Source organism: Leucopleurus acutus (genome assembly GCF_964270905.1).
Source record: "Leucopleurus acutus genome assembly, chromosome: 1".
NCBI classification, from domain to species: Eukaryota; Metazoa; Chordata; class Mammalia; order Artiodactyla; family Delphinidae; genus Leucopleurus; species Leucopleurus acutus.
The window spans coordinates 11,923,405-11,946,588 of record NC_139142.1 but is presented as its reverse complement, the minus strand read 5'-3'; the positions used below and the strand labels follow the sequence as shown (position 1 = coordinate 11,946,588).

The window sequence follows — 23,184 nt, the reverse complement described above, 5'->3', positions numbered from 1 at the left end:
CTTTTCACACGTAATCTTAAGCATCTATTAAATCGTTCATACTTAACATTTCCAAGGCTCAAACAGTATCCTAACAGACATCCGGTGAACATTTGAAGATATCAGCTTCAGTAGTTCATCAACTTCTGCTATAAACAACATGTGTAAGTCATTTCTCCCCCTTCTAAAGAAAAAGTCAGCAGCTGTTTGCTAAAAAGTTTTTTTTATTGTGGATGAAGACATTGCCAACTTACATATATCATTTTTATTTGGAGTAGTTTTTTTGCCTTGCAGTGCTCCTGAGAAATTCAGAAATGCATTGACTTTAGCTCTATAAAACACAACCCAATATTAAGGCTGGGCTGTAAATATCCCACTAGATATTTCCCTAAAAGTCAAAAGACAAATTATAAGTTTTAAGTAGAGAAACCTTAATAAGTTAAAAAGTAAAGACTGGCAAATAATCACAAATGTCAGATCATTAAAAGTACCATTATTTTTTCCATAGGAATATATAAATGTTATACTTAACTTGATATTTAAAAAACTAAAGATAAATTTTTGTTAAAGGAAGATGTCTTAAATAGTTTGATATATGAAAAACTTCATTAGCCTTAAAAATCAAATTTAAATGCCTTAAGTTTGACACATAATAGCTCTTTATCAATAATTCTTATTATATCTTGTCCCTGAAGCATAGTTGTTTTTTTTTTCCACCTACTGACTGGAAAAGTATTTTGACTTTTTCCCCCTTTCAATTACCCATTAAAAGGTTACAATAAACTAGAGGCTTTACTTGGGGGGGATATTTAGTATTTAGTTGGATGGTTTTAAGAAAGTCATTCCTTTTTCCCCCATGTTTTTGTCACTTAGTTTTGGTTTTGTTTTTTTCTTTCAACTCAATAATGGCAGGAACTAAAAACTCAACCATGAGATACAGTATTATACTAAAATCAAATCCAATGACTGGATGAATTTTCTACTACAATATAGCAGCTGAAAACCATTAGGAATGCTGTGAAAAACTGTGGCAGCTATGGAAAAATTCAACCACAAATTTTAGTAAGTTTATAGAGAAGTAAACAGCAAAATTACTGTAGTTAAAATACTGCAGTAAAATTAGTGTTAGCAATGTCCAACTGCTAACATTAGAAATACAAGCTTCTTCACTGTATGGTTCCTAAGAAGATTCTTTGAGCAGGTGTTTCATCTCTGACTCAACTTAGTTTCAGAAAAGCAGATGAGTTATGCCTGGTTTAGATCAACAAACACTTAGTATGCACACCAGTGAGCTATAGTTTCGATGAAGATACAACTGAAACATTAGGTACTACAGCTTTAGGACGAGGTCACGTACTTTTTAAAATAGCAGCCATGTAAGGTCATGTTGGGATGTTTAATATGCAATCCACCCATAACAGCTTTCCAACTTATGTTAAACTATGGGGTAATGGGGGGGGATAGGCTGTTTGGAGCAGGGGAGGAAATACTGAAAATGTCATAAAAGGCATTTAAAATATGATGACATGCTACTTATACCCACCATGCATCTCCTTTTCAAATTAAAAGAGGGAACTTTTTTCTATATTTCTTCAAAATGAAGGATCAAGTTGTCTTTTTTTTTTCTTTTTTTAACTTAGAAACTTTTATTTCGGATGCTCCACACTGAAAGAAAAATTCAATGGCAAGCAGCAAATAATTTAGGATGGTCAGTGAAAGTACCTTTTAAAGGACCTTATAAAACCTAAGAGTAATAATTTCGTAGAGAAACAATAATGGGCAAACCGGACAGGAGACAGTTGGATAGTTCTAATAAAGCACTTGTATGACAACTTCCTTTAAAGTATGCTAAATAAAGAATGGCAATATAAATAAATTAGCAAAGGAGACAGGGGATATTCTGAAGCAGCAATGTCTAAGTTACTAGATTTTTCAGAAAAACAAGTTTTATCCATCAACACATAAAGACTTCCAATCCTCTAAATACAGTACAAAGTATATAGTTAATCACAGCAAAATTTACAAACAACCAAATTTAGCCCTGGTCAGAGCCAGGTCTATTTACATATTTGGATTAGTATCGTTTTCACCTTTCCTTATTATACAGATGTTTCTATTTTAAAGGCATATCGAAATTTACAAAATTTGCAAAGAAATGTCTTTAAATGTACAACTTCAACAACTAATACAAACATGAGTGTCCCGACGTAATTAAATTCCAAGTCAGGAATTTTATGAGGGGTTTATAAAAAAATTAAAGGAATACTCCCTTCCCGCTAAGTTCCAAACACCTGGTGCTGGTGTCGTTGAAGTGATTTCACTACCCTCAGTGACCGTGAGGATGAGAATGGATGACTCCAAGGTGGCCGTACCTCTCATGTCAATACCTCAGATAGAGGCAGGAGGTGTCACGTCTAGTGATATTGCTAATTATAGTTATGTAAATGCAGCTGTAGAATTTAACACTTAGATGAAAGTTGTGAGTAGGTGTGTAGAAACAGTTTTAAGATGCTATCTTTAAAGAGACACCTTAGCTCTTAAAACTAAACCATATGTTCACAGTATGTACTCAACAGTAAAGAGGAACAAGTTTCCAATATATTCAGCGACTTAGAAGGATCTCAAGGGAATTATGCTGAGTGAAAAAAGCCAGTCTCAAAAGGTTACATACTGTAGGATTCCACCGAATGGCACTCTTGAAATGACAAAATTATAGAGAAGGAGTGTAGGGAGGGGTTTCCAGAGGTTAAGGAGACGGTAGGGAAGGAGGTGGCTATGATTGTGAAAGGGGAGCACAAGGGGTCCTTGACGAAACTGTTCTCTGTCTCTGCACTGTCATCACATGAATCTACACACGAGATGAAATTGCATAGTACCAAATACACACACCTTCCACCTTAGGACACCTGTGACCTCCCAGGGACAGCCTTGTTCTTAACCTGTCTACTCCACGTCCTCTTAAAGATGATTAATATATACTTTAGATCAATTTTTTGCACTACGCAGATAAGCCACCACTATTTTCTTCTTCCCTCTTTTTGGTAAATCTGTTGATTATCTTTAAAAGATAAACTACATGTCTCTAGCTTAAATGAGCTTGAAAAGGAAATAAAGAGCTGATATATAGCTACTAGTGTTTTCGTCTTTTAATTTTTCTTATTTTTGTAAATTAAAATTAAGAGTGAATATTTCTAGCTTAAGTTAGGTCAAATCAGACAGGGAAAAAAAGCAGATAATATAGCAAACACTTCCTCCTTTAACACCTGTAATTTCTAGAAGCATTAAGAATACTGCTATTAAATTTAGATAAAGTATAACTGTGAACAAATACATGACTTTTTCCAAAAGGCCACTTTGTGATAAACTACATACACATAGTGTTCACGGGGTTTTTTTAAAGTGCTATATATGTCATCTCTGGCTTGAGAATCACCTACTGCTTTAAAAGGTCTTTCAACACAACTCCGGCGCTGTTGTCAGGTAACACTGGCAAAGGCGTAAATGTGGGCAGTACGTCTGAGATGGGTTTCAAAAGGAGATGCCCAGGCCCTCCAGGTCCAAGTCCAGCTGGGTTAATGAGAGGCACAGCCGCAGAGCGGGGAGCTAGGAATGGATTCACATCTGTTCTTCTACCAGACCTGGGTTCGGTTGTATCTAAATGACAAAATATGAATGATTTAATCTCCCATATGTTATTTGGTCACTGTTATACATGTGTTTTAGGTTCCTAGATTTGGCCCCCAAATAAATTTAATTCATATGCTGCCGGGTTCTGGATCGGATAAACAGGTCTATGAAACACAGAAGGTGAAAGAGGATAAGGCAATAAATAGAGAAAGAAATGGAAGTGAGAAATATTTGTATGTAGAGCTAATACTTTATTAAACACATTAGTATTGTTGTCTTATACTTAATACCACTTATATAACTGATTAACGTCATTTACTATAACAACAGTTTTTTAAAAGATGTTTTCTATGTAACCAGGCAAACTCTATCTAACCACCTGAAAGATGGGAGGACTTGAGAACTTGTTTTGCCCAAATTATTATAATGGTCATGAAAAAAACCAGCATCCATATTGCAATGATAACAATCAGATTTAATATTAATTTACTAAAAGAAAAAACAACTTATGCATTACATTAAATGATCACCTTTTAGACGTTCAGAAGTCTGAAAATAATTCTCATTAGATTATTTCTCTGTAAAGTCAGGCTGAACAATTAAGTTTTTACTGGAACAGGCATTTGGTTTACGTACTCATTTCTTAGTGGGCAGAATTCTGCTTTATTACCCAAGATCATTAACAACTACATTGTTGAGAGACAAGCAACCTGTTGAAGGCACCCACTTCAGCAGTGGGAAACTCAAATAAAAGAGGCCTCCAAAACAAAGGGAGCATTGAGACAAATTCATCAAATCTTCTTATCATTGAGCACCCCTGGGTCCCCAAGTTGTACTTTCCTGTGAATGACAATTTTCCAAACTCTGAAAAAGCTTCTGGTGCTATGTGGTAAGCTCTGGCTTTTGTCTCTGATCAATACAAATGAAGCTGCACATGTGACTTGATAACTGAAGGTGGGGAGGTGTATGAAAGAGGAGGAGAGGGAAGAAGGGGAAGGAGTGGAGACAGGGGGAAGGAGGGAGAGGGAGGGGAGACCCTGCCAAAAGAAATTTTGGAATCAAAATTTAAATAATGTATATTTAAATAAAATTTAAATAAAATAAATTTAAATAGAATAAATTTTAGCTTCAAGATGCTAAAATCTAGTATAACAAGAAAAAGTGTTTTAGTATAGTCTACACATGTTAAAGTTGAGACTTTTCTAAAGACTAAATTTAGTAGACAAATCTTTTATCTAAAATAATTTTACCACTTTCTCTTTCTATAAAAGTTCAGGAAAACAGAAATATTCATCTAAATAAGAACTAAGGAAGTTATTTAAATTTCAGAATATAAATTCAGTATTTTATCCAAATTTAAGTATCTGGCATGTGACAAACTTGACAGTATACAATATGTTCCTTTACAGTCCAACTAGCAAACATGTTAGTCTGTATTAAAATATGAAGATTTCAGATAAAAGACAGACCTTCCAATAAAGAATTCATATATAGTCTAATGGATTATACTTTAATTTGAACTCAAGAAACTTTAGTACATGCCAATATAAGGGATATAAATAGCATAAGATCCTTACAACCTAGTGGGGTAGAAAACTATGTCCACATATTGATGAACCACCATACCATTTGGTTCCAGGCAGGCCTTTCAACATATAAGAACTCTTCATAATGTTCTTGGATGTGTAGGCCAGTTTACTAAACAGCTCTTGTACATATTATTAACACACTAACTTTGGTTTTTGAGTGTAACACTTAGATTATCATCACAGGGGAAAAATCTTTCTCTAACTATACACTACAATTCGAAAGGAAAATGTGTGAACAAGCAAAGGTTTACCAGTTCAACCACCGCTTCCACGAATAATTCAAGGTGTCTTATGCAGAGAGAGAAGAATTATTTCAATATATAAAGGGAAAATATTTCATATTGCTTAAATTAATCTAAGCTAATTAAATATCAGGTTGCTACAAGAATGTATGAAGCCAAAATCTAACGCCTTACTGGAATTTTCGAAAAGTCATTATTGCACATTTTCAAAAACACTAAAAATTTAGTTAATATCACTGTAAAACATAATTAAAAATTATCAATTTTTTAAATTGTAGAAAAAATAAGTATCTGATTTTACCTTTAAAACTTCCGGGTACACTTGTATCTAGTTTTCTCCTTCCTGGTGAATCTAGAGGTTTCATATCATGAACAGAAAGCTTGGGTGGTGGAATAGATGGATGAGATTCTGTTTCTAGAAATTTAACAAAAAGTTCTGAAAAAGACTAAGAAAAAATATTTGGGATATATTAGGCAGATAATAAAATTATATTCACTACAGCTAAGAAACTGTACCAGCTATTCTAATTAAATACTAAAAACTAGTCATGCTACCTGAATCATTTCTTTATGAACAAGCCTTATGAACAACTAAAAGTGCTAGCACTCTGATACACAGGTATCAATCAAAAACTTTAACAATTTAATCAATAATCTTTGATGACAACACTTGTTACAAACCTCATAATGAGAATTAGCCACCAGATAACAGATTTCTCACCATCAATGGCACTTAAGACATCAAGTCTTAAATCATTTTAGTAACCGTTTACATAGACATAAAAAAATTATATCAACAGAAAACAAGCATTAAAGTCCTATTTTTCTAGAGTAACACCCAATGAATGAGTACAGCAAAAGCTCACCAGTAATATTATCAGATTAAAATAATGTCATGTAGAACTTTCCTTTAAATTAAATTTTATGCCATCCAATTTGAGTTCTATCTTTCACCAGCTTTGGGTAAGTCACCTATCCTCAGTTTCCTCTTTAGTAAAAAAAAAATAAAATAAAGACGTAAACTCCACATTCTAACTCACAGTGCTACTCAATTCAATTAATACTCATCTTAAGCCTACTATATACCAGGCATCATATTTTCGTGTTTATTAACTGCCTCCTCCTACCAGAATGTAAGTTTGTTGAGGGAAAGCACTTTACCTATTTGGTTTGCACCTGCATCCTCAATGCTCAGAACAGTCTGGTACACAGCAGGTGCTCAATAAATATTCACTGGCTCAATGACTAGGTAGATACATACAGGCATAAAATAGAGCCTCTGTCTTCAAGAATCTCATAACTTAGTAGTAAGAGATAAATGATTGTGGGCTGATAGCAGCATGATCAAATACAAAGGAAGGAACAGTTAATGCTTTGAAAAATCAAAGTACCATGTAAACAAAATGTTAAAATAAAACCTACTGATATGTGCAATAAAATTATTAAAACTGGCTTATTATCCTTAAGTGAATCACCTCTCTGGATCTCAGTTTCCACAACCCCAAAATAAAAGGGCTGTATAAAATAACCTGAAAAAGAAGTCTAATTCTTTGCAAATGAATATGATGCATAATCATTTCACTGCTCATATCCAGCAGGAATAAATCAACTCTTACACTATTAAGCAGAGATTGCTGATTTGGTCTCAAAGGTGTGTTGGGAACACTTTTTGATCCTCCTCCAAGCCACCCAGTCATCCACCTGGTAACACCACCCTGATCTTCATTCAACAACTGAAAGATTATTTTAAAACAGAAAAATATTATCAACACAAGAAAAGAAAACAGAGCACTTTTACATGATTTCAGATGGTAGTAAACCATGTTTTCCAAGTCCAATTCCTAGTTTCCTACTGACAGAAGCTACATATACACTGTCATCCTAAGCACTATTTCAAATAAAATTTGAGGACTGTCATGTCTCAAACTTGAAGCATTCTGATATGAATGGCTGCATATAAGTTACAAAACATTTAAACTAATATTATACAAGCTGCACAAATCTGCTTCTTCTCTGTAGTATAACATGATTCCATTTCCACATTATTGAGAAAATTGCATTCAGCAAGTTATATAATACACAGTAAAAAAAAAATTTATATGATACCAAGCATTTTAGTTATAAATGTATTCAAAATGGCATTCAATATTCAGTTACCTGTTCCATTTCCTCCTTTTTGATACCTAGGATGCTTCCCATTAATCGTAACACTTCATGACGCTGATTTTTTGGTGTGTGGAAGTGTCCAGTGAAGAGGTTTCTCATTAGGACTCTATGAAAACGGAGGCAGAAACAGCTCAGGCTAACTCACCAGTTGTCTCAATATCTAGTGTATCCAAACAATAAACACTAAACATACAAATATTTAATCATATTTAAATAACAGTTATAAAAAACACTAAAATATTTTAAAGTAGCTTTAAAAATTTTTTGACAAGTCTAATTAAGAATATTGCAAACAACCCAAAATGTGTACCTTTAAAAACATCACTTACTAGTCACCAACTTTCTTCAACCAAATAATCAACTGAGATGGTACCTCATTAGTAATTCTCAGTGCCTGTCTGGGTTGATGTCTTAAGGAGACACTTCAGATTTTTCCCTCCGTATCCTAAATGGTGATGATAGTTCTTGTGCTTAACAGTTATGCTTATATTTCCTCATTCATTAAAAATTTGCTCATAATATCTAAATCTTTAAAATGTTAAAGATATACTACATGTATACCTAGGTTTCACACCTAATGCATTTGAGCAAGATATATCCACTTAAGGGCAGTAAAGAGAACAAAAAAGAATGGTAAGAATAAACTTTATATTTTCTAAGTACTTTATATTGTGGTGATGTTTTAACTCTTGCCTATGGTTTTAAGAAAAAGAATTTGAGCTGGGAAAGCCTATTTAAAAATCAAGAGAAGACAAGTTACTGACCCCTCATTAAAACTAACTGCAGTTCATCATTATGTAAGAAAAAGAAAAGGTTTTTTAAAACCTTAATCACATACATTTACATGTAGAAATTGTTTTTACCATAAAAGTGATCCCCATAAAGTACATAAAAGTAAAAGGCAGAGCATACTTGTCCACTTTTCCTTCTGTGCTATTTGCTAAATTCATCAATTTCTTTTGTACATCATCCAGCATTTCTTGTCGGAGCTCATCTGTTTTAAAATATGTGAATAAAGAGAGTCATTAACTGATTAAAATAGTCTGTATGAATATATAATGAGATTTATGACATCTTTAGTGATAATTTTGAATATATGTACTTATTCTAATACTCAATTGCATCCACCTCTTCTTTGGTTCAGGGAATTAGGTTCTCTGGTACAGAAATTACCTAGAAGCCAGAGTATGCATTAATTCACATTGTTTGCCCCCAATAAAATAATCAATTCTTTAACAGAACATTTAAAAACCAAAGGTTTTCTCATTCTCTTCAGAAACTTAACAACAAAGAAGAGATTTTTCACCACTGCTCCTTTGCACGAAACATCTCCAGAGCCACTCTTTAATGGGAAAATACCGGAAAGGACAATTTTAGATTTTCCTTTTTCCATTTTCCCGGCTGGAATCTTTTTTGGTGAGCTAAGAAGAGGAAGAGCAGCTAACGCAACCAAGACCATGGCTCAGAAGGCAGCTGATAGGGCAGAGTATCCTGGGGTAAATAAGCTGCCAGAAACACTTCAGATCACTCGTTCTCACACTAGGCAAGATACTATAGCTTATGACTGATTTAGAAAGATGTTTAGATTATTTTATTTTTAAATTCTTATTTATTTTAGAAGGAAGCAAAATCTGTAAAGTCTTGGCAGAATACTAGGAATGTGAACAGTACTAAAATCAAAGTCTAGAATTACAACAGGAGAGACCCTGTTCATAATCAACCATGCCATGGGACCATGGATTCCTAGACTAAGGAACTCTCAGCAAACCCATGGAGTTTACACCCGTTTCCTCAGAAATGGATAGTCTGAGCCGAAGGAGATGCTTATTAACATCAAGCTAGATTACAAATTTCATTCTGAAAGAAATTAGGAGAATGCTTTGCAGTACAGCTCAACTTTTCAAATCAAGAAACACTCACATCCCAACATGAGACAACTCTGACCTCTTTCCACAAACCTACTCTTTGAGTTATGCAGCATTTTCCTAGTGGTAGTGGGATACAGGTTTCCTTATCCAGTATACGACTTGCAAATATTTTCTCACACTCTGTGAGTTGTCATTTCACTTTCTTGATGGTATCCTTTGAAGCACAAAAGTTTTTAATTTTAATGAAGTCCAATTTAGTTTTTCTTTTGTTGCTTGCCCCTTTAGTGTCATATCTAAGAAGCCACTGCTTAACTCAACATCACAAAGATTTACTCCTATGTTTTCTTCTAAGAGTTTCACAGTTTTAACTCTAAAATGTACGTCTATGACCCACTTTGAGTTACTTTTTGTGCATGGTATGAGGTAAGGGTCCAACTTCGTTCGAGTACATGTGGATATCCAGTTGTTCTGGTACCATGTGTTGAAAAAACTATTCCTTTGGAATCCTTGTTGAAAATCAATTGACCAGAAATGTATGATTTATTTCTGAACTCTCAATTCCCACTGCAAGACCTCTGCAAACGTTTTTCCTTTTGCCTGGAAAGCTCTTTTCCTTCGGCACTGCCTATTAACTCCTCTTTACCATTCACATGTCAGTTCCCAAGTCCCTTCCTCAAAGAAGTTTTCTCTGAACCTTACAGATTAGGCCAGGTTCATCTGCTTTATGTTTTCATTCTGTCTGTACAGTACTAAAATTCTGATTTACAGTACTAAATGTATATACAAAATGTTCAGTTTAACTGTTTGCAATGGTTTGTGGTTTTTCCACATTGCAAAAATCTAAACTGCAAAATGTAATAGGCTAACTTTTACCAAAACAGAGATGGTTGTCATAACCATATTATAAAAGCAAGGTTTGTGTTTGGAAAATCTACTACAAACATTTCCTTTTCTGTCTTTCCAGGGAGGAATTTCAGCTTGGACATTAAGAGAGAGACAGACAGACACAGAAAGACAGACAGAGACAGAGAGAACAAGATTATTACTAAAGTCTGAGTCAGTAAAAGACATTTTTAGATTCTTAATGGGCACATATATACTACGAACCATGGTGCCACGTGGGCCTTTTCTAGTACTACCTTCTAAATTAAGTAGAACTCTTAATTATTCAGAGGAAGAACAGCAAGTAAGTTAATCTCTTGTTGATGTTCTGAATTAACCACCCCACTCATGAACTAAAGTAAGAGCTAGAGTAAAGATGGTCACAGTCTTCTCTTTCATCCTCCTCCACTTCTCTTCAAGGCTATACAAAGGTAGCAGAAGAAGAGGTCAAACTTAATCTATCCCCAACCTTCCGTTTCTCTGAGACTTCCCTTCTCCTAACTACTTTCTTCTAAAATTAATGATTTTTATATTGATTACATGTCAAAATGATAATATATTCTAGATACGCTGAGTTATATAAAATATATTATTAAAATTAATCTCCCTGTATCTTTTTACTTTTTAAACATGACTACTAAATTTATTTTTAATTATAAATGTGGCTTCCATTGCATTTTTATAGGATAGCACTGCTTTGGAGTATAACCAGGATATAACCATTATACTGTACTGTCTCTTATTAAAAAAAGAAAAGGAAGATAAAACTGAATGATAGATATCTTCAGAGTAAAATTCACAGAGCTGATTCTGATAAAAATGATTTTAGTAAAATTAATTGGAAAAATTTAACTTTGCTCCATGAAAAATTGATCAGGAAATCCATCTTAATAAAGTTCAAGTAGAAAATATTTTCTTGATGAAAATTCTTTAATATGGGTATAACTTTTATTAAAATCTCTGTGTTCTGAAAGGTCTGATCAAAACATCCTTAAGGCCAAAATAATAGGGTAAAATTTCTTAAACTCATTATCAGAATACAAGTTAGTCCTGAGCTAATGAGAAAGAGAACTGACAATGTGCATATCCTTGCAGACATGTAGAGGGCTATTTCAAATATGAGCAGTAGTTTAAATGGGTTCTGATATTTGAGTCTAGAAAACAACCTCAGAATTTGGGGGAAGGGACTGGAAGGATGGGTTAACTAGGAAAGATTTAGAAAAGAAAAGAAAGGCAAATACTGACTTTAAAGGTCCCTACAGATTTCTCTTTTTCCTCAGGCACACCTATTCTCCTCCCACAAAAGATTCTCAATATTTCTCCATAAAAACTGCACACTAATTCAAACCACAATTTGAAATCAGAATTATATTTATATGGGCAGGCAAAACATAGTTATTCAGAAATGGGGTTTTAGCCAAATACAATATCCCTGTGAAATAACCTAAAAACATGCCAAAATAATTGTCTGGAAGTTAGGCGGGAAAGAAAGGGCAGTGGGGGTACACTTTAAAGTTGAGCAATAAAGCAACTGAGGTTGGTCTAGTTTAGGGGAAGAGTTACTCTGAATATCTGACATCCTAAAACCATATCAGAGCCTCGTCTCTGTAATACCTAGAGATGGTACCATGATCTTCATCACTTGATTTAAAATCAAAATTTAACATAAAATGTAAGTGACTACAACAAATTAGTACATCATAATTTTACATTTTATTTGCAATTAGTAACACCGCACTATTAATACTGTCTTCACAGAGCATTGTACAGTGAGGTCACACTCCTTACAAAGTCATTGGCTATTTTATGACTAAGCTCCCTTGGACAAGATTCAAGTTTATTTAACAGTCACCTGACTGAGAAAAGAAAGATGGCTGGAGCAGGACTTGAGAGTCCGGAGACCTGCGTGTGAATTATGGTCTTGTCACAAGACCTGGATATGAATCATCGTCCTGTCACCAGGGCTGGACTCTGATGCCTATTTTGTAAAATGAGCATGCTTACCTCAAAGGATTTTGAGAGAAATCTACTGAGTGATTAAATGTGACATTTTTAACCAGTAAAGTTCTATATAAAGCATTAGTATTCATTCATCTGATTTTTTAAAATATCAGCTTTCAACCTAGCCCTAACCATTATCGATAATATGTACCACTTTGGTTAGCATTAACACTGATAACTTTTCCTCCATTTACCTTATTTGCCATCTTTACAAACTATGGCAAAGAAGTCAACGCAAGGAAAAAAGAATGTTAGAAATATGATTTTATTATAGATATGTCAGTAAATAAACTGGGTCTTGTGTCTTACTTGGACTGGCTACCTAAAAAATAAATTTAAATCTGATATATTAAATCTAATATAAGGAAATTTAGCCTCTTCAGTCAATTAAATATAATTAAAGCAAAGGCTAGAAATTTGACAGTCTTTTTATTACAGAATTTCAACTTATACAAGATCACTTTCATTATAACACCAAACGATTTTTTTTTTTTTTTTTTTTTCTAGCCCTGCCAAAGCAAGGCCTCAAAAAATTTACTGAACACTCAGATTTGTTTCTCTCCACGGAAATCTTTAGTAAAAGGCAAAAGATTTATTTGCTCTTGAGAGAAACCAGAGTATCCAAATGATATTTTTTAAAGGCACCTTGTATTTATTTATATTGGAAGTTAAGACATATTAGTGGGCTTCCCTGGTGGCACAGTGGTTAAGAATCTGCCTGCCAATGCAGGGGACATGGGTTCGAGCCCTGGTCTGGGAAGATCCCACATGCCACGGAGCAACTAAGCCCGTGCATGATAACTACTGAGTCTGCGCTCTAGAGCCCCACAAGCCGCAACTACTGAGCCCATGCACCATAACTACTGAAGACCACATGCCTAGAGCCTGTGCTTGCAACGAGAAGCCACTGCAATGAGAAGCCTGCGCACTGCAATAAAGAGTAGCCCCACCTTGCCGCAACTAGAGAAAGCCCACGTGCAGCAACGAAGACCCAACGCAGCCAAAATAAATAAACAAAAATAAATTAAAAAAAAAAGACATATTAACAACTGCTTTGTCTTTTAACTCAATTCCTTCCAACCATTTCAACGGAATTTTAAGGTCTAGAGTATATGGTGAATGCTTTCTTGTTCCATAATTATAATTATTAATTGCAGAGTAAAAAGTAATTTTTGAAACTCCACTTCCTAGCAATGAACTCACAGAAAAGAATTTTATTAATACAGTATAACCTCATTAACTTGAATTTCAATAGATTAGAATCTGTGATTAAACTGAAATATCAATGTTGAAGTCTACTGGATTATTTGTACAGTTAAATTAGAGTTACTATGTGCATATGAAAGAGATTTTATGTAAATATTTTTAATGTAACCAGATCAAATTTATTTTCCCTCTCCACCGTCCTCCCTGAATCCTTTAATACATTAGAATTCAGATAATTTGTACTGCATTTTTCCATATCAAAACAAATTTTCTTAAAGACTGAATATTATGAATCAAGTTTCTTTTTTTATTTTTAATTTTTTAACATTCTTTATTGGAGTATAATTGCTTTACAATGGTGTGTTAGTTTCTAGTTTATAACAAAGTGAATCAGTTTTACATATACACATGTCCCCATATCTTTTCCCTCCTGTATCTCCCCCTCCCTCCGACCCTCCCTTATCCCACCCCTCTAGGTGGTCACAAAGCACCAAACTGATCTCCTTGTGCTATGCAGCTGCTTCCCACTAGCTATCTATTTTACATTTGGTAGTGTATATATGTCCATGCCACTCTCTCACTTTGTCCCAGCTTACCCTTCCCCCTCCCCGTATCCTCAAGTCCATTCTCTAGTAGGTCTGTGTCTTTATTCCTGTCTTATCCCTAGGTTCTTCATGACCTTTTTTTTTTTTAGATTCCATATATATGTGCTAGCATACAGTATTTGTTTTACTCTTTCTGACTGACTTCACTCTGTATGACAGACTCTAGGTCCATCCACCTCACTACAAATAACTCAATTTCGTTTCTTTTTATGGCTGAGTGATATTCCATTGTATATATGTGCCACATCTTCTTTATCCATTCAACTTAGGTTGCTTCCATGTCCTGGCTATTGTAAATAGAGCTGCAATGAACATTTTGGTACATGACTCTTTTTGAATTATGGTTTTCTCAGGGTATATGCCCAGTAGTGGGACTGCTGGGTCGTATGGTAGTTCTATGTTTAGTTTTTTAAGGAACCTCCATACTGTTCTCCATAGTGGCCGTATGAATTTACATTCCCACCAACAGTGCAAGAGGGTTCCCTTTTTTCCACACCCTCTCCAGCATTTATTGTTTGTAGATTTTTTGATGATGGCCATTCTGACTGTTGTGAGGTGATAGCTCATTGTAGTTTTGATTTGCATTTCTCTAATGATTAGTGATGTTGAGCATCCTTTCATGTGTTTGTTGGCAATCTGTATATCTTCTTTGGAGAAATGTCTATTTAGGTCTTCTGCCCATTTTTGGATTGGGTTGTTTGTTTTTTTGATATTGAGCTGCATGAGCTGCTTGTAAATTTTGGAGATTAATCCTTTGTCAGTTGCTTATGAGTCAAGTTATATATTTAATTTTTAAAGGTTCACACAGACCTGCCATATCTCAAAAGAAAGGGCCACAATTGGGTCAGTGAGCAGTAAAGTCATTATAATAATTTTGCCACTTACTGAATATCATTATCACTATATACTTATACTGATATTTATTAATGACAAAGACTTTCTAGGCTACAGACTAAACCTCAACCCATTTCTGAAAGCTCACTGTTGCAAATTAGCACGGACTAAATCTGACACAAAGAAATGTTTTGTTCAGACCACACAGGGTTTTTTGAAAAACTTAAATTACACGTCACATTAAAAAACTGGAACATTTCACATAAGTCTACATTTTTGGTGACTCTTGAAAGACCTGAAGATCTGGCAACCCTGGACCCACATTCCTACACAACAACAGTTCAGTGAAGCTGAGAATTTGTTGCCCCCTATAAGAAGCTCTCCAATTCACCAGTCTCTACTTAGTCCTAATTGCTCCTTTATAATTTGGACCCCAGTTTACAATTTCTGTTTGTGATCCATACTTATAGTTTCATTTCTTCACACAGCAGCTCACTCCCACCTCTGCCTTCTCGGCACTCCACACCAATACAGCACACACACACACACACACACACACATGTTATTAGTCCACCAGATCTTCAGCCAGTTTCCAAATTATGACAGACAGTTTCATACGAATTCTTCCCTCTGTCTAGAATGTTCTTCCCGAACTCTTTGCCTGCTTCACTGTACGCATTCACCATTCAAGTGAGGGCAAGTATACCCTTCACTACCCTTTTTCTACCCTTCTATACCACCATCAAGAAGTAGAATGGATTGCTTCTTCCTTTTGAAATAGCTTGCTGCATGTATGTGACTACATGTAGTCTTCCCCTATTTCTGCTTGACTATAAACCTCCTGAAGGTAGAACTCTCGTCCCGTATCTTTGTATCTTTAGTACTTATTATAGTGCTTGGTACACAGCACAAAACAATGAATCTGTGATAAATGAAAGAATGCCTGACCTTTCTCTGGGAAGGGAGACTATCTGAGAATAGAACACAGGTCAGAAAAGAATAAATGATTTATATTATGAATTACTCATATTATTCATATGAGGAAAAATACACAAAACAAAGTCAAAAAATTCTCATATCTACATAATTTGCTTTTCCCTTTATATCTAGAAGAATTAATAAAATATACATTTAAAAGTACAACCATTAAGTTGAAAAGGGCCTAATTATTTACCTAATTGACATAGCTTTTTTCTTAACTAAAAGGTTGACATTTTCTAGTATACCCAGATGTTTATATCATCACAAATAATTTTTTAACTATTTATGGCAATTCAGAAAACTGCATCTGGTATTTCTTATATGTTTCCTCTAAAATCACCACTTCTGCCAAAAACATCTATAAAGAAATCCCTCAAAATGTTTGGGTAACAAAGCGTCTGGGAATGTATCTGGCCTATGTTCAACAGGACATTATATGTTTTCTTGTATAAATCGTGTCCTGGAAAACGGAATGTCTTTATTTAAAATAAAAACTCTACCATCCAACACCATAAAGGTGGTTCCATGAAAAACATTTTAAACTTCTTTTATATGTGTAGTTTTAAAATACATTTTTATGCTTCATATTACAGTTGGTTTACTGGGGCTTATTTTATACATTCTTCTAGATTTTCTTTAAAAAAACACTGTAAGGAAATTTTCCATTCTGAACTCATAGAAGACTTTTTTTTAAAAGCAGTCATCAAACCTTCTTAAAATAAGAAAAAATCAGTGATGGGGCCCTTTCAGATATGGCTATAAACTGGCACACAGACCAAAAGACTTCCCCAGTGCTAGAATCTAAACTTGTATTGCTTACGAAAATTTATTTTTCTTGGTGTACCATAAAATTTACCACCCTTTTGAAAAGTCATTATCGAAACAGTAACTCTTTTGTGCTTCCTATTTCAATTTTATCCAATCGTTTTCACTTAAGCAGGAATTTATCTCAAGGATGATGGTAGAGAATAATAAGCGAAAGAAAGAAAATGTTAAATTTGGCCATGAATATAGGAAGATAACATGTCTTTTCACGGTTCAGGTTTCCACAGGTAGTATATTTTCCCATGAACAACAATTCCATAGAAATTCTGCACTCTGATCAACTCAGAATAGTTAATGAAAGGCACTGTCCTATCTGCTTCATAGAGGACTAATGTCTTAAGTTTGAACAAAATCAATAAAATATAGGATGGCATGTGAAATAAGTCTTTGGAACTACACTGAAAAAGAAGACTTTCAGGTAAAATGTTGAAAGAATAACTTCTAAAAGGAAGGGAAGGAGTAATTCTTCTACCAGCCAACATTATCTATTAAAATATAGCACCAATAGGATCTTTTTTGTTTTTTTTTTTTAATTTTTGCCTTTGTTGGGTCTTTGTGGCTGCTCGCCAGCTTTCTCTAGTTGGCAGTGCGCAGGCTCCTCACTGTAGTGGCTTCTCTTGTTGCAGAGCATGGGCTCTAGGCGTGTGGGCTTCAGTAGTTGTGGCATGCGGGCTCAGCAGTTGTGGCACACGGGCTTAGTTGCTCCGTGGCATGCGGGATCTTCCTGGACCAGGGCTCGAACCCATGTCCCCTGTATTGGCAGGCAGATTCTTATCCACCGCGCCACCAGGGAAGCTCGTAGCACCTATAGGATCTTAGGGTTTCTTTTCATTGTTACTTTCCCTTGGTGTGTGGGTCAGGGGGGATGAGGGGGAGAAGACAAAGAACTACTTACATTTGGGGAGTAAAATCCTATTACTAGTTTAGAGCTCTGTCTGCTCAAGTTTCTTTCCTCCATGGAATGTCCCTAACCCTTCATGGGATTCTTGGAGAACTAAATATGCACTGTCTGACCAGAGTTGAGCACCACTGTCTTAAACTATGAACCTATGGTGTATCTATGTCATGTGTTACTTCGTTAACTAAGCTCCTTGAAAAAAAAGGGATCCTATCTAGTCTCTCACACAGCATCTAACATGAAGCCAAGTAGTTGGTTCTCATTAAGTATTTAATGCCTGATTAAGGCATCTTCATACTCTTCATACAAAGTCTGTAAATACTTGGAACTCAAAACCACAATTGCACATACACGGCACTGACAGTTATGGACTCTAAGAATGATTGAAATCATCGACAATTTACTATTTTAATACTGGTGTTATAAGCAATAACTCCCTTTTCCTAGGTTTGACCAGACTGAATCATCTCATCTCTGGTGGCAATTACATAATCAAGCATTTCAAATAAAATACCACTTTTTAAAATGAGTTTCCTAATATTGTTTAAATGTTGAAACTGCATATCAACTAATCATCGACAGTCTACAGATGCTTAGAAATAAAACAATACTTTGCCTCTACGATTCAAGTCTCTATGTACTTTCTAGCAACAAAAGCCAATCTGTCTTTTTCAAAATTGTTTCTCCTGGCAAATATTTTTGCTGTCTGGCCAAGTTTTGCATTAAAAATAAAGTACAGTATTACAACATCAATCAACATTTAAAGTACTTAAATGATCTATGAAAGAAAATATACAGTGATTCTTTTGAAACAACCAAGCCAATCAAAGTTTTATTTATATTATCAAATCAAGAGTGCAGCTTTGATAAAATAAAATCACATTTGTGTTTAGAGATCTAAAAGCAATATTAAGCACTTAGGTAATAAAAGAAAACAGACTGTTAAGAAGAGCTTAAATGGCAAGAATGACTTAAAGACATAACAGAACTGTCTGTCCTTTTACCCCCACTTCCTGTCTGTGCAACACTGGCCTCTCGTCTGCCCTTTCAAATACCAGTTGTATAAGCATAATTAGAGCTTTTTCTGTGGCTAATATTAACTTTACAAAATGAGTCCAAAGTTCCTATGTATTTACAATGAATTATTACTGGTAACTTTTTACATGAATAGGGGCCTAGGCCACCTAAGCCTTGCCATTTACAATCAAAATCTAAAAATATTCTACTACTGAGGATTTAAATGGGTGCCTAAACAACTTACTAAGTAGTGCAGGGACTCTGATAATATTTAGCAACTACAGTAAGTCATAGAATTTTTTATCTTACCATCATCTACTGGGAATGACACAGGTAGTTGTCTAAAAAGGTATGTGAACTTAAATATTACAGTAACATGACATATATAGCAACCTTGTCACAGACCAAGGAGTTGCTTCAGAATACTGCCTTTTTACCTTCATTAGTCTAGCCCTTCCCTAGGATATCAATTCCCTGGCTAAAACCTTGGGTGCTCAGTACGTCTCCTCCAGGTTGCCCGTATGTCTTCCAGATAATGTTGTAGTTACATTGGCTTTCAACCTAACTAGACTGTTTTCCCAACAAACACTGCCTGCGGGTAAGGGCAACCATTTCAATATTTAGGGCACAGCACAGTGGATACTGTCCTATCTTCAAAGGAGATATACAGAACAAAATACAAGTCAGATTATAAACAACTGTTTTCCTGACAAGAAGAAATACAGTAACATGGAAAGATTATGAACTTTGGTCAAGGATAAAAGATCAGTTTAAATCTCAGTTTCTTTAACTTATAAAATGGAACTAATACTACCTACTTTAGAGTTTCCTGTAAAGAGTAAATAAAATATGAGAAGACTAAATAATACAGTATATGTTATATAAAATGCCCATGATACTCAATATATAATTGTTTCCTTATTGTCCATTTCCAGCCCCTCTATTACATTTAGAGTTCTAAGGCTGGCCGAATCTTACAAAGCAGAGGACTTTTAGTTGGGCACTAATTTGCCGCAGAATCAAGTTTTCTTGAGGACAATACCTCACATGATCTTATTATTATTTTTTATTCCTAACAATCTCTCATCTCCTGTCTCCTGCTGGTTTTAGGCCAACTTCCTCAGCTTGTCCTTTGGTATCCACACTTCAGTGATTTGTCTACTTGCCTCCGTAATGTCCAAGTCACTGTTTTATTGTCTGATGGTATTTGTGCTGTACCATCTCCTACTTTTTCCTACTTCTAACTCTATTTCATGTTAGGGGGTACTTCTTAATTACTTCATTACGTGCCTTGGTACTATTGTGCCTAACCCAGACACCTAAAGTTGACACATTTCTAGGTTCCCATCACCTTTCCAATAACCTTTAATCATTATCTACTAAATGTAGCCCTAGAATAGCTTCAACTTCCTGGGGACTGTTACATCAGAGATTAAATGAGAGCATGCCATCTTTGTCAGCAGTTAAGAGTTAACAGAGCACTATGAACCACCTGATTATCTGAGGCCCAACTGATAATCCTAAACACAGGACTCACCCTCGGGAATTGACAGGGCCTATGAGATAATTTACAAGCATCAAAAAATACATGCCTGCATGGAAAGCACCATCTATAATCATAAACAGCTAGTTATAGCCAGACATTCATTCCACAAAAAGTTACTCTTTTACTTGAGAACACTGCCTTCTCTAGCATATCAGACAGCTTTAGGCAAGATGACCACGGACTGAACAGGGAAAAGTTATACCATGACAAGTCGAGTCAGTCGAATCAATCCCTTTGATGGTCAACAGGGTGACAGACAGCACAACTGGACTGCCTCAATATTCCGGAAAACTAACTGGACAGCCAGGGCCAACTTATGACTTTGGTTTCACTAGGACCAGATTGAAATCAAAGCAAACTGGTCATGGGAGATGGAAATGGAAGTCACAAACTAATGGCAGTTGGTCTCACTCGACTGTACCAATGCATGGGGGGAAACTACATCTGATTCAATACTAGCGTTGTAGGGGAAAAAGGAAAAGGAAAAGAACCTACTTTGTTTTTTAAGTTCTTCAATTTGTTCTTCCTTTAAATCTAACTGTTCTGTAAGTCTTGATGCTGAATCCAACGCAACATTTGCTTCATCCAAACGCTCCTGAGGAAGAAAAGTTCATTAAAAAGCAGCATGCAAAAACTATTTCACAAACTATAGGGCTGGAAGACATCTTAACGTCAATCAACCCCTTTCAGCTAAAGAAGCTGTATTTCTGTGACCTTGGGCAAGTTCATTTGATACTAATAAGTATCAAAGATAGAACCCACACTTCACAACACAATAATGTCTCTTTCAGAGAAACTAAATAAAAAAGAGAATGCTATTTAAAGACAACATGGTGACAAAAGTTTAAAAAATGACAATAATAAGAATAAAAACTACAAAAAAAATACAAAAAGTCAAGAAATATAGCAACAAATTTTTTTTTTTTTGCTGTGTTGGGTCTTCGTTGCTGCGCATGGGCTTTCTCTAGTTGAGGCAAGTGGGGGCTACTCTTCGTTGAGGTGCGTGGGCTTCTCATTGCGGTGGCTTCTCTTGCTGTGGAGCTCCGGCTCTAGGCGCACAGACTTAAGTAGTTGTGGCACGTGGGCTCTGTAGTTTGTGGCTTGTGGGCTCTAGAGCACAGGTTCAGTAGTTGTGGCACACGGGCTTAGTTGCTCCATGGCATGTGGGATCTTCCCGGACCAGGACTCGAACCCATGTCCCCTGCACTGGCAGGCGGATTCTTAACCACTGCACCACCAGGGAAGTCCCAACAAATGTTCTTTTTTAATTTTGGCAAGTCTGATGGGTATAAAGTGATGTTTCATTATTACTTTATTACTTTAATTTTTATTTCTCTAACTATAATACATACTAGTGAATTTGAGTAATTTTTCATGTTAATAGGACAGCTGGATCTGCTCTTGTGCAAAAATCTTTGCATATCTTGCCCATTTTTCCATTGAGCTGTCTTTCTCTCATCAGTTTGTAAGAGCACCTTATATAGTAGATATGAACCCTTTGTCATCAGCGCTACAAATACAGTCACACATGTCCTACTTTGATTCTTGAGTTTTAGTCTAGGTTAGGCTCCTCCCTGCCCTGAACTGCACACTTGGTTTTCTAGATTTTCTTGGAATGTATTTTTCTTTTTTAACATTTATATCTATAAAATAGTATTTCTCAGTAGGAGTTCTTTCAACATTCCTGGCCTCTGGCCACTAAACGCCAGAAGACCCACCCACAGTCACTGTAACAGCCAAAAAGACCCCCCAGATTTCCAGCACCACTCCCAGCTGAGAATCCTTGCTTTAATACAGTTGGAATTTACTTTTGTATATAGTGTAAGATAGGGGTCCAATTTCATTTTCTTCCATATAGACAGCCGGTTGTATCTACTGTTTATTAGATAACCTCCTACCCTTTTCCCCACTGAACTGAAAGTAGTTTAGGGTTTAGTTTTAAATTTAATTCTCAAATATAACCTGGGCTCCATTTCTGGATTCTCCTTCTGTTTCACTAATCTAGTCAATATGGTATTGATTTATGGCTCTATTTTGACATTTAGTAGGCAAGTCCCTCCTCATCATTATTCTTTCACACAATTTTCTTGGCTATTCTAGAGGATTCACCCACGTAAATGTCAGGTCAAGTTTCATCATCTTGAATCAGAGTGTGACAGCTTTTTTGATGTATCATCTTGGATAGGCTAGTCCCCAGTTATCCAGTCAAACTTAAGGTAGGTATTGCTGTGAAGGTATTTTGCAAATGTAATCAAAGCTCAAATCAGCTGAATTTAAGGAAGGCACATTATCCTGGATAATCAGGGCGGACCTAATTGAACCAGCTGAAATGCCTTGAAATCAGGACTGAGGTTTCTCCATAAAGAAGAAATTCCATCTGTGGACAGTAACTTCAGCCCATGCCCACAGAGTCCATCCTGCTTGTGATTTTTTTTCCTAACCACCTGTGGACAACAGCTTTGGCCCACGCCTATGAGTTCCAGCCTGCCTATGATGTGATCCTCCCATTTTGACTGCCAAACCTACCTAACTTGCTTAGCCAGGCCCCACAATGTTGCCAATTCCTTGTAACAAACCTCACAGGTATCCATATATGGTATATACATCAATGTATATGTGTATGTATATGTATGTGTGTATGTGTACATATGTGTACACACATACACATCCTACTGCTTCTGCTTCTCAGGTTGAACCTTAACTGATACAAAGAGAGACTGAAACAAAAAATTTTAAACAAAATCAACAAGATTAAATTTAGTGTAAAGGAAATTTAAATAAACTTTCAAATGACTTTGTTAACCTCATAGCATTTATATTTAAGAAATAAGTAAAGCTTAAAAAAACTACACTAAGACATTTTTGAAAATTAACGTTTAGATTTAATTATTCTTTCTACCACATTTTTGCTTTTTATT

General features: G+C 35.4%; 1 protein-coding gene across 3 annotated transcripts in view; it reads right to left on the bottom strand.

Moving 5' to 3' along the window:
- Positions 1–214: 214 nt before the first annotated feature.
- Positions 215–23,184, bottom strand: part of TRIP11 (thyroid hormone receptor interactor 11) — a 67,526-nt gene continuing 44,556 nt past the window's right edge. For all 3 annotated transcript variants that reach the window (XM_082841847.1, XM_082841845.1, XM_082841846.1), the window contains exons 16-21: positions 20,762–20,861; positions 8,516–8,597; positions 7,595–7,709; positions 7,054–7,170; positions 5,739–5,883; positions 215–3,633 (exon numbers count right to left, since the gene is read on the bottom strand). In XM_082841847.1, the coding sequence (XP_082697973.1) occupies positions 3,413–3,633; positions 5,739–5,883; positions 7,054–7,170; positions 7,595–7,709; positions 8,516–8,597; positions 20,762–20,861 (780 nt within the window). In that variant the 3' untranslated portion in view covers positions 215–3,412. The remainder of the gene's footprint in view (positions 3,634–5,738; positions 5,884–7,053; positions 7,171–7,594; positions 7,710–8,515; positions 8,598–20,761; positions 20,862–23,184) is intronic.